Source organism: Sinohyriopsis cumingii, chromosome 19 (genome assembly GCF_028554795.1).
Source record: "Sinohyriopsis cumingii isolate HCF-2022 chromosome 19, ASM2855479v2, whole genome shotgun sequence".
Lineage (NCBI taxonomy): Eukaryota > Metazoa > Mollusca > Bivalvia > Unionida > Unionidae > Sinohyriopsis > Sinohyriopsis cumingii.
Genome location: NC_142979.1, coordinates 60723300 through 60735868, shown reverse-complemented (window position 1 = coordinate 60735868; position 12569 = coordinate 60723300). Strand labels below are relative to the sequence as shown.

The following is a 12569-nucleotide window of genomic DNA, read 5'->3' as shown; positions in this document are numbered from 1 at the left end:
GATGTGCCAGTTTTGCTATATTTTTATCATTTGAATTACCCCATACTGTATTACAATAAAATACAAGTTTGTGTCTATGCACAGCAGCAAGGAAGGTGGTGATATCGCTGTGGCACTCAGTGAATTGTAGCCATGGAACCTGACGATATCAGACAACATATGGGAAACCGACCAAAACCTAGCAAATTTCCAATGAATGAGACTGATTAAGCATGCCAAGCTCATTATGTCACATATAAAACTAAAGATCTGCAGCAATGACATATCACTGACGTCAAGCTGATTCACAAGTATAAGTCAATTAAAATTAAAAATATGAGGGAGTCACTGCTAACTGGTTGATAAGAACACTGAGTGGTAAACTAGTGATGGGTTGGGTAAATGGGGTGGGTAATTAATTGTCCAATAATTAATTATGGAATCAATTTATTATAGTCCAAGAGGATACTGGAAAGGCAGAGGCAATTAGCAAACTCACTGATGCAGCAGGTGTCATACGTGATGTTCCTGCAGATTGGTTGTCCCAACAGGCAATATGGTAAATTTATCTACTTCCACCTACAACAATTCAATATGGATGGTTCTGATGTCAGATCTCCCAATGAAGTTCGTCAGGCAGATATCTTATCTTTGCCCCACAACACTTTGTGACTAAAGCATGATGACAACAAGGTTGCACATACAAATATATGCTGACATTCGTTGACATTGCGATTGGGTATAAGGTAGCGAAACCATTATCGACTTAAACATCACCTGAAGTCTCAGCCACATTTGAATGAATTTATTAGTGTAGACCTCTACAATGACCACAGTTACTATGGCTTGACCCTGGCAAAGAAGTTCTTGATGCAGTATCTTTGCTGATGCTGTAACAATGTTCAAATTAGATGTGGACACGACACAATACATTGTGATCAGGCAATCATTGAACAATTTAATCAAACACTCGCTGAGCGATTGTTTGGACATCAGTATGTTCAAGAATTACTGCTGAAGGTCACTCGAACTCATGACAAAACATAATGTATCTTTTTTTTTATATGGAGTGCTTTTATGTGTTTATCTGGGCCATTTTGACCATTGGTCACTCATTGTCTATCTCGACATACAAACTCAAAAGTTAATTGATCAGTCATACAAAATTGTATTTGTGACAACAGAATAAAGAAATATCTGCTTGTCCCATGAACTTGTAGTTCGATTCTTCCAAGTACACCAGGTACACGTGCATCATAAGAATAATAGTGATAATTACATACTGATGCATCTTTGAGTATGGGTGTGTCCAAGTCAAATGCAGGATCAGATGTACACTTGAACATTTTATTACGTTCTTTATTGTTTAAAATGATTTCGAGCCAGACTACTTCCTGTTATCAGACTCTCAGTTATATTTTTTTATGTCTTGGCAGCTTGCTATTTTGTCAGTGACACGACAGCTAATTCTTTTAGTCATTCCTTTGCAGCTTGATTGATTATTTTATTCAACTGTATGACTTTTCTTTGAACATAACTTTGTTCTACTAAAAAGGTTGCTTCCTTGCTCTGAATAATTTATGATCATCAGTAATTTCCCGTACTGAGAGCATACTTATCTTAAGACGTCAATATTTTCAGTAATATTTCACTGCCTTCATCAGTGAATGTTGATCATGTGACTTATAATGGTCATGTGATACAAAGGGACTAGAGTAGATGGATGGAAATTCAAGCTCTTCATCCCTGTTGAGTGTTGGCCTCTTATTTCAATTTCTTCTTTCACCTTCCTTTTCAATATTTTGTCCTCTGATGTGATGACCTTGGACTGATTGGGAATGATAGAATGTCCTATATCGCTACAGTGGTCATGTAAGACTGATGACACTCTACTGATGTGTTCCTTGATCCTTGTTTCTAACATTCCGCCTGTTTCCCCGATGTAGTCATTCTCATAATCATTACATCTGATATAATAAACCACACCACATTTGTTCAAATTTTCTGGTTTTTCCTTACCTGTGTACACTATTGTCTTAAAGAGTCTTATGCTTTGTGATAAAAGCCATTATAGGTCACATGATCAACATTAGTTGCAGATGAAGGCAGTGACATATTGCCAAAAAAATTTAAATCTTATGATACGTTTGCTTTGAGTATAGGAAATTACTACTGATCAACTTTGTTCTAGGTGATTTCACAAAAGTTACAATTATCCCACTATTCAAAAGTAAATTGTCAACCTGGCAGACAAAAATATTTATACACCTACAGCTCTCACAATTATATTCAAAATATTTGTACAGTATGTATTGAACTATAAGTAAAATTTCTGATAATCAGTTTGGTTTTATAACATAACATATAACTTATTCCACTATGCTTTTAAAGAAACTATAAACCATTATCTAGAACATGGTTGCCCTGGGTTTGCACCATTTTTAAATGCTAGTAAAGCATTTTATAAGGTTAATCAATAAACATTGTTTAAAAGGTTGCTCGACAATCAAATACCTGACTCAATAGTTTATAGTCTTATTTGACTGGTATGGCAAACAGTTGTAGTATATACACTGGGAACATGCAGTAACAATTCCTTCCATGTAACCAAAGGTGTAAGGAAGGGAGGTGTTCTTTTGCCTTTGTTATTTAATTTGTATACAGATGATTTAAGTTGCAAGTTTGATCAGTGTCACGTGGGAGAATTTTACACCAATTGTGTTATTTCTTAACAATTTTAGTTTTGCTGATATGTTATTAGTAAGTCTTCTTATTACAGGCTTAAGGAAATTATTAAAGATATGTCAACATTACACACTTGAGAACATCATATATAAAACATAAAAATCTGTGTGTATAGTGTTTCTGTCAACTACTTTGAAGTCACAATCTCCTCTTTCTTTGTTTCTTAACAATTAAGCTCTTGCACATGTCAACAGTTATACTTATTTGGGTCATATTTTAAAATCCAATCAATCAGATGATGAAGATATGGTGTGACAGTACTGATTTTGTGTATTCAAACAAATATGATTTTATGTAAATTTTGAAACTTCTTTGTATATCAAAATTTGATATTTGTTTTATCTGTAACATAAATTTCATATTTTTTATGTAAATGCATCTTTTGATTATGCTATGGAAAATATAATGAAGAACTTAATTTTAATTTGGTTACCCAGACATGTGGATCTTAAATTCTCACTTTCTTCTGAATGGTTTTTCTTTAGAAAAGTCATAAATACTAGGGTACTGCAGAAACTGTTAATTTTCACCTCACTATTAGCATTGTAGCAATTGTGAACCTTAAGTATCCAGAAACACTGATGCTTGACTCTTAATTGATCCTTTTGCCATGAATGGCACCTGCCTATCAATATCACATAACAGATTTCAAGGGGCTGATGACCAGTCTGATTGCCAGCTAGGTATGAACCATTGTGCTAATGAGTGGCCAAAAGCAGGACCGTAATAGAATTCATTATGTAACATAAACAATTTGAAGTAGTTACAACTCAAACATGCTTGCATTTACAGATAGGGGCCCTGAGTGGTCTAAAGCGCTCTCCATCACAGATCACTGCCATCTCACCTCTGTCTGCGTAGGTTCGAGTCTTGGGCTCGGCCAATGTGGATATGTGAGAAAGCTTGCCGGTAGCTTCTCGTGGGTCGGTGGTTCTTTCTGGGGTTTTCCCGGGTTCTTTCTCAACCATTAAAACTGGCTGCCATGTATAGCCTATCTTGTGCAGAAAAATGGCGTTAAACCCTATAACAACAACAACAACAACATTTACAGATCACTGCCATCTCATCTGTGTCTGCGTAGTTCAAGTCTCGGGCTCAGCCAATACAGATATGTGAGAAAGCTTAGCTGTAGTTTCCTGTGGGTCATTGGTTCTTCCCCATCACTTATACTGGTCACATTGTATAGCCTGGAATGTGCTGGAAAATGGCTTTAAACCCACAAGAACAACAAAACTCCAACATACACATAACATTTTTTACAAAATACTTAGAAAACTGCAAGTTTTAAACAAACAGAAATCATGATAATCGCATGTGCAGTAGACAGATATGGTAATGAGTATGCAGGATAATCAGATATGAGTAATCACAGAAGACAGAAGACACATGTGACAGGAGTAGGTGGAATAGACAAATGTGATAATGAGCAGGTAAAGAAGATAACTGTGATGAGTATGTGGATAATAAGTAGACAAATGATAATAAGTAGACAAATGATAACAAGTGGGTAAAATAGACAGATGTGATGAATATACAGAGTAGACAGACATGAGATGATGGAGCAGGCAGATGTGACATTGAGTAGGTGGAGCAGGCAGATGTGACAATAAGTAGGTGGAACAGGCAGATGTGACAAATTTAGGTGGAGCAGACTGATGTGACAATGAGTAGGTGGAGCAGACCAAAGTGACAATGAGTAGGTGAAGCAGACAGATGTGATAATGAGTTGCTGGAGCAGACAGATGTGACAATGAGTAGGTGGAGCAGACAGATGTGACATTATTTAGGTGGAGCAGACAGGTGTGATAATGAGTTGCTTGAGCAGACCAATGTGATAATGAGCAGGTGGAGCAAACCAATGTGACAATGAGTAGGTGGAGCAGACAGATGTGACATTGCTTAGGTGGAGCAGACAGATGTGAAAATGAGTTGCTGGAGCCGACCAATGTGATAATGAGTAGGTGGAGCAGACATGTGACAAGGAGTAGGTGGAGCAGATAGAAGTGATAACGAGTTGCTGGAGCTGACAGATGTGACAATGAGTAGGTGGAGCAGACAGATGTGACATTGCTTAGGTGGAGCAGACAGATGTGATAATGAGTTGCTGGAGCAGACCAATGTGATAATGAGTAGGTGGAGCAGACCGATGTGACAATGCATAGGTGGAGCAGACAGATGTGTTAAGGAATAGGTGGAGCAGACCAATGTGATAATGAGTAAGTGGAGCAGACTGATGTGATAATGAGTAGGTGAAGCAGACGAATATGACAATGCATACATGAAGCAGACAGATGTGATGAATGGGTGGAGCAGACCGATGTATTAAAGAATAGGTGGAGCAAACTGATCTGATGAGTTGATGGAGCAGACAGACTGATGTGATAATCAGTAGATGGAGCAGACCGATGTGATAATGAGTAGGTGGAGCAGACCGATGTGATAATAAGCAGATGGAGCAGACCAATGTGATAATGAGTAGGTGGAGCAGACAGATGTGATGAGTAGATAGAGCAGACAGATGTGATGATGAGTAGGTGGAGCAGACAGATGTGATCAGTTGAGTTGACAGATTTGATAAGAAAGGTAAAATGAGCAGACAGATGTGATGAGTAGTGAGACAGATACGATGAGTATGTAGAGTAGACATATGATAGTAAACAGGTGTACACAGATATAATAATGGGTAAGTGGAGTAGACAAATATAAAAATGTGTTGATGGAGTAGCCATATATGGTAAAGACTTGGTGGAGCAGACATGAAAATGAGTTGGTAGAGTAGATGTGAAAATGAGTGTGGAGTAGACAAATATGAGTTGGTGAGTTAAACAGCTATAATAATGTGTAGGTGGAGCAGACAAATATGATCAGGCAGAATATACAGATATGAGTAGGCAGACTAGAAAGCTATGATGAGTATGTGGAGTAGACATGATATTTAGTATGTGCAGTAGACATATATGATAATTAGTATGGGCAGTATACTGACATGATAACTAGTAAGTACAGTAGACAGATATGATAATATGGGCAGTATACTGATATGATAATGAGTATGGGCAGTAGACAGATATAATTAGTACACACAGCAGACATATATGATAATTAGTATGTGCAGTAGACAAATATGATAACAAGTATGTGCAGTAGACATGATAATTAGTAAGTGCAGTAGATGGATATGATGAGTATGTGCAGTAGACAGATATGATAATTAGTATGTGCAGTAGACAGATATGATAATTAGTATGTGCAGTAGACAGATATGATAATTAGTATGTGCAGTAGACAGATATGATAATTAATATGTGCAATAGACAGATGTACTAATTAGTATGTGCAGTAGACAAATATGATAACAAGTATGTGAAGTAGACAGATATGATAATTAGTAAGTGCAGTAGATGGATATAATAATGAGTATGTGCAGTAGACAGACATGATAATTAGTATGTGCAGTAGACAGATATGATAATTAGTATGTGCAGTAGACAGATATGATAATTAGTATGTGCAGTAGACAGATATGATAATTAGTATGTGCAGTAGACAGATATGATAATTAGTATGTGCAGTAGACAGATATGATAATTAGTATGTGCAGTAGACAGATATGATAATTAGTATGTGCAGTAGACAGATATGATAATGAGTATGTGCAGTAGACAGATATGATAATTAATATGTGCAGTAGACAGACATGATAATTAATATGTGCAATAGACAGATGTACTAATTAGTATGTGCAGTAGACAGATATGATAATTAGTATGTGCAGTAGACAGATATGATAATTAGTATGTGCAGTAGACAGATATGATAATTAGTATGTGCAGTAGACAGATATGATAATGAGTATGTGCAGTAGACAGATATGATAATTAATATGTGCAGTAGACAGACATGATAATTAATATGTGCAATAGACAGATGTACTAATTAGTATGTGCAGTAGACAGATATGATAATTAGTATGTGCAGTAGACAGATATGATAATTAGTATGTGCAGTAGACAGATATGATAATTAGTATGTGCAGTAGACAGATATGATAATTAGTATGTGCAGTAGACAGATATGATAATGAGTATGTGCAGTAGACAGATATGATAATTAATATGTGCAGTAGACAGACATGATAATTAATATGTGCAATAGACAGATGTACTAATTAGTATGTGCAGTAGACAGATATGATAATTAGTATGTGCAGTAGAAAGATATAATAAGTATGGACAGCAGACATTTATGATAATGTGTATGTGCAGTAGACAAATATGATAATTAGAATGTATTTGCAGTGGACAGAAATGATAATTAGTATTTGCAGTGGACAGAAATGATAATTAGCATGTGCAGTAGACAGATATGATAATTAGAATGTATTTGCAGTGGACAGAAATGATAATTAGTATTTGCAGTGGACAGAAATGATAATTAGCATGTGCAGTAGACAGATATGATAATTAGAATGTATTTGCAGTGGACAGAAATGATAATTAGTATTTGCAGTGGACAGAAATGATAATTAGCATGTGCAGTAGACAGATATGATAATTAGAATGTATTTGCAGTGGACAGAAATGATAATTAGTATTTGCAGTGGACAGAAATGATAATTAGCATGTGCAGTAGACAGATATGATAATGAGTATGTGCAGTAGACAGATATGATAATGTGTATGTGCAGTAGACAGATATGATAATGACTATTTGCAGTAGACAGATATGATAACGAGTATTTGCAGTAGACAGATATGATAATTAGAATGTATTTGCAGTGGACAGAAATGATAATTAGTATTTGCAGTGGACAGAAATGATAATTAGCATGTGCAGTAGACAGATATGATAATTAGAATGTATTTGCAGTGGACAGAAATGATAATTAGTATTTGCAGTGGACAGAAATGATAATTAGCATGTGCAGTAGACAGATATGATAATTAGAATGTATTTGCAGTGGACAGAAATGATAATTAGTATTTGCAGTGGACAGAAATGATAATTAGCATGTGCAGTAGACAGATATGATAATGTGTATGTGCAGTAGACAGATATGATAATGTGTATGTGCAGTAGACAGATATGATAATGTGTATGTGCAGTAGACAGATATGATAATGTGTATGTGCAGTAGACAGATATGATAACGAGTATTTGCAGTAGACAGATATGATGAGTATGTGCAGTAGACAGTTATGATAATGGGTATGTGCAGCAGACAGATTTGATAATGAGTATGGGCAGTAGACAGATGTACTAATTAGTACATTATGAAAAGTAGACAGATATGGTAATTAGTATGCTGAGTATACAAATATTATTAACAAGTAGGTTCAGAAGGAAAAATATTCAGATATAAAGAGCAGGCAGAGTAGACTGATATGATAATCATATCATGATAATGCTATGGTAATGAGTAGGTAGGGAAGACATATGATAATGAATAGGTGTAGGTGACGGATATAATAGGTAGGCAGGTGATGAAGACACATGATAATGTGTAGGTGGAAGAGACAAATATGATAATGAATAGGTGGAGAAGGGAGACACATGATAAAGAGTTGGCTGAAGAGACAGATATGATAATGAGTTGGTGGAGGGAAACATGATAATGAGTAGGTGGAGAAGGGATACACATAATAAAGAGTTGGTTGAAATAGATATGATCATGAGTTGGTGGAGGAGACACATAATAAAGAGTAGTTGGAGAAGGGAGACACATAATAAAGAGTAGGTGGAGGAGACACGATAATGAGTAGGTGGAGGAGACACATGGTAATGAGTAGGTGGACAAGGGAGATGCACAATAATGGTACGTGTTTAGGCTCGAGTAAACAGTAACAAAGAAAAAGTGAAAACAACAAGCTTTGTACAATTTAACAAATGATTTATTTACCTGGAAAAATTCTGTAAAAATGAAAAAATAAGCACTTATGGTTTCAAGAATCAAATCCAAAAATAATCCAAGAATAATCCATGAACTAAATTGCAAAAGTCCTAATAATAAAATGTTCTAATGAATTCAAGTTCAAGTCCCGACAAAGAATCAAGATGGAAGGCAATGATGTTGTTGTTGTTGTTGTTGGGTTCAATGCCATTTTTCAGCACACAATAGGCTATGCATGGTGGCCAGTATTAATGGTGGAGGAAGAACCCTGGAAAACCCCGGGAAGAACCACCGACCCACAAGAAGCTACTGGCAAGCTTTCTCACATACCCACATTGGTCGAATCCTAGACTCGAACCCACGCAGACAGAGGTGAGATGGCAGTGATCCGTAACGCAGAGCGCTTTAGACCACTCGGCCACTCAGGGCCCCGAAGGCAATGATATAAGATGTATCCTATACAATGTTGTCAATTACAGTTCCTTGTAAATAACACTCCTGTGTTGAAAATCCAAATAAAATTTGTAAGCACTGTCTTTCCAAAATTCTATCTGAGCACTCTTCAAATATTTCCAGAGAAAAAGAATTAATCCTTTTGAAATCCAACGGAAGAAAATTAGAACTATAGATCTGGCTACAACAAAACAACCAGACATCAGTATAAAAAGCCCAAAACTGAGAAATCTCTCTCAAAGCATCTCTATTAAAACTAACAAATGTGCGTAATGGAAAAACCGGAATTGCTAAATCGAAAGGGGGGTCACATGATCATGTTTTTGTCACGTACAACAAAAAATGACACTGATGACAACCAATCATTTTACTCCAAGAAATAAAAAATAAACAATCTGTTTACATCTTAAATCATGTAGGTCCATCATGACCTTAGAAACAACCAATCATTTTAAAATAAAACAGAACTTGTTTTACAAAGGTAGCTACAAGTTCTGAACAAGGTCAGAATTTAGATCAATACCTGGTGTTTATAAACTAACAGTCAAGGTCAAACAATTTTCTGAAAAAGTATCATCTCTAGTGAATAAATTTACATTATAACAGCACAGAAATTTAAAACTGACAAACAATTAAATTAAAATAAATATGAATTAAATCAGATATACGTAACAATAATGAGTTGCATGAAGAGACAGATATGATAATGAGTAAATGGAGGAGATACATGGCAATGAGTACGTGGAGACATGGTAATGAGTAGGTGGAGACATGGCAATGAGTAGGTTGGGGAGACATGATAACAAGTAGGTGGAGAAGACAGAGATGGTAATGAGTAGATGGGAGGAGACATATGATAATGATTAGGGGGAGGAGAGAGATATAATAAAAAGTGAAGGAGACATATGAGTAGGTGAAAAAGAAAGATATGATAATGAATAGGTGAAGCATTCATTGTTTATTCAGAGCAATATCAACTTCTGCTGTTATACCGTATATACTCAAGTACAAGTCAGGCTGCAAACAACATGAACCCTGATTTATTGTCACATTATGTGCCAGTGGGTCAGGATCTATTCCATTTGTACCACAGATGAATCATAACAAAAATAAATAGATGCTGGCACAGAATGCACCTGTCCAGTAGATCTGGTTATATAAAGCTTGCAGTTAGATCCAACTTATTCTTACAGTAAATGGAAAATGAAGTTTACAATAACATAACTTATCAGGAAAAATGTCAGTATACCAACTGTACACTAAGAAAATGTCAGTATACCAGCTGTACACCAGGAAACCAAAACTAAAGTACTAACAAGATTATAATAACAGAAAGGAATACTTGTTTCCTGATTTTGTTATGGGACATAATGGCAATATTTAGCTTCATTCTATTTCCATATACAATACATACACAACGTATCAATCACACAAAAAACATGAAAAGTACACATTATACATGAAGCAGTATGGAGTTAATGAAAGATAAAAGATGGAGTATGACAGTAAACTCACTCACTCGAGACTCCATCTATTGAGTCCAGAAAGATCTTCATGTTCTTATCACACTGCTCTTCCCCCTCATAAAAATAAGTCCTGCTACTGACAACACCTTCTCGACGATCACCAAACTCTTCATATGCATGGAAACGTTTGCGTTCAGGATCTGGTGATACAACAAAAAAAGTTGGGCTTCAGGACACTATTCCCATTAAATCTCATAGATGATAAAATACAATATTATGATTTTCCTGCCAGCTAAAATAAAATGAAAATTAAATCGGTTTAAGTAAAGAATTCAAAAATCAATTATTAGTTTTCTTCTGTTACACCATTACTTATAAGACAAATTCAGATATTGTCTTTCTTTAAATGAATAAAGAGGTTAAAAGGTTTTATTTAAGAATATTCATTGCAAATCTGTCAATAAGATGTCACTGGACTTTGTTGTCATCTTATCATTTTGTATAGACACCAGTTCTTTTGAATAAAGCTGACAAAATAACAAGAGTCCCTTGAAGGGACTGATGCTCTACTGGCTAAAAAGAATTTCCAGGAATTTAAAAAATAAAAATTCTACCTTTAATGCAGAGTGTTGAAACCATTTCTGATATTCTTCAATGACATGATTTTCACATTAGCTGCCATAGGTGGACATACTGTATGTCATGTTTGCACCCTTTTCATTTAGACCCAACAAAGCAAGATAAGAAGTCTTCTGGTGGAAACTCCCTGTTGATATAACTTTATGACTTTTTTTTAGCAATGATAACAAGATTTTCAAGATGGATGCCACCATGGATATATTTATATCAGACTGATACCATTTCTATTTGGTACCAAAAACATCATAAGAAATCTGTTGGTAAAAAAACAATGTCAACATGACCAGTCATTTTTGAAGATGTAGTATATGTAATAAAAAAAAATTCAAGATGGCCATTGTAGCAGTCATATTAGATGTCAGATCAGTACAATTTTCATTTACAACCAATCAGACATCATAAGAAGTCTTTCAGTGCAAAATCCATGCTGATATGACTATTCATTCAAGAGAAATAGTGGTAACAAGATTTTCAAGATGACCACTGTGGTACTCATACTGAATGGCACCATTACACACAACTAGACATCAAAATGTGGTGTCTAGAAAAAACTACGTTGATACTACCATCCATTCAGGGGCAGTAATGATAATAATATTTTCAAGATAGCTGCAGTAGTGGCCAAACTGGACATCAGATCGACACCATTTTCATTTTGGACCAACTATACATTGCAAGTCTTCTTTTCAAAACCCCATGCCATATTACTTTTTATTCAGCAGGATTAGTAACCACATGATTTTCAAGATAGCCACTGTGGTGTTTGCCATATTAGACATCAGATTCATCTAGGACCAACTATATGCATCATAGGAAGTCTTTCCGTGAAATCCACGTGTAGATAAGGCTATCCATTCAGGAGGAGCAGCAACAAGATTTGTATGAGGGTCATTGTGGAAGCCATATTGGATGTCAGATAATTTCAAATTCATTATGCTGAAAACTCAACATCAACCAATTATGAACATCCATAAATGGGTTGCAATGTACAGTAATGTTTTGGTACATGATTTATGAAGCTGATCTTGCTTCAAATAATCCTTCTTAAAAAAAAAGCTATTTTATCACTGTATTTACAAAACCATAGTTTGAATCTTACAGATACTTTACATTATCACAAGGTTTCATAACTAATGTCACTGTGATAGCTTTGTTTACTACTAGTGTTGGCATTCCATCGCTAGGGGTGCTACTATTGTAATACAGAAACAGAAAACAATAGTATCATTTTTCTACTGGTACAAAAAGACAGTAAAAAATTGTGGCTCTTTTTGGTGTAGACAACTAATAGGTATATAATAAGAATATATCTCCCCATTATGTCTTTCATGCACAATTTGATGTCATTAAATCACTATACCAGTATGCTTATAATCTGAATCAATCCTTTTTACTTC

General features: G+C 35.4%; 1 protein-coding gene across 1 annotated transcript in view; it reads right to left on the bottom strand.

The window, feature by feature from the left end:
• LOC149775803 (proline dehydrogenase 1, mitochondrial-like) overlaps positions 1–12569 on the bottom strand; it is a 156862-nt gene that overhangs the window by 71840 nt on the left and 72453 nt on the right. Inside the window, exon 5 of the mRNA XM_089943239.1 lies at positions 10587–10733. Within this exon, the coding sequence (XP_089799365.1) occupies positions 10587–10733 (147 nt within the window). The remainder of the gene's footprint in view (positions 1–10586; positions 10734–12569) is intronic.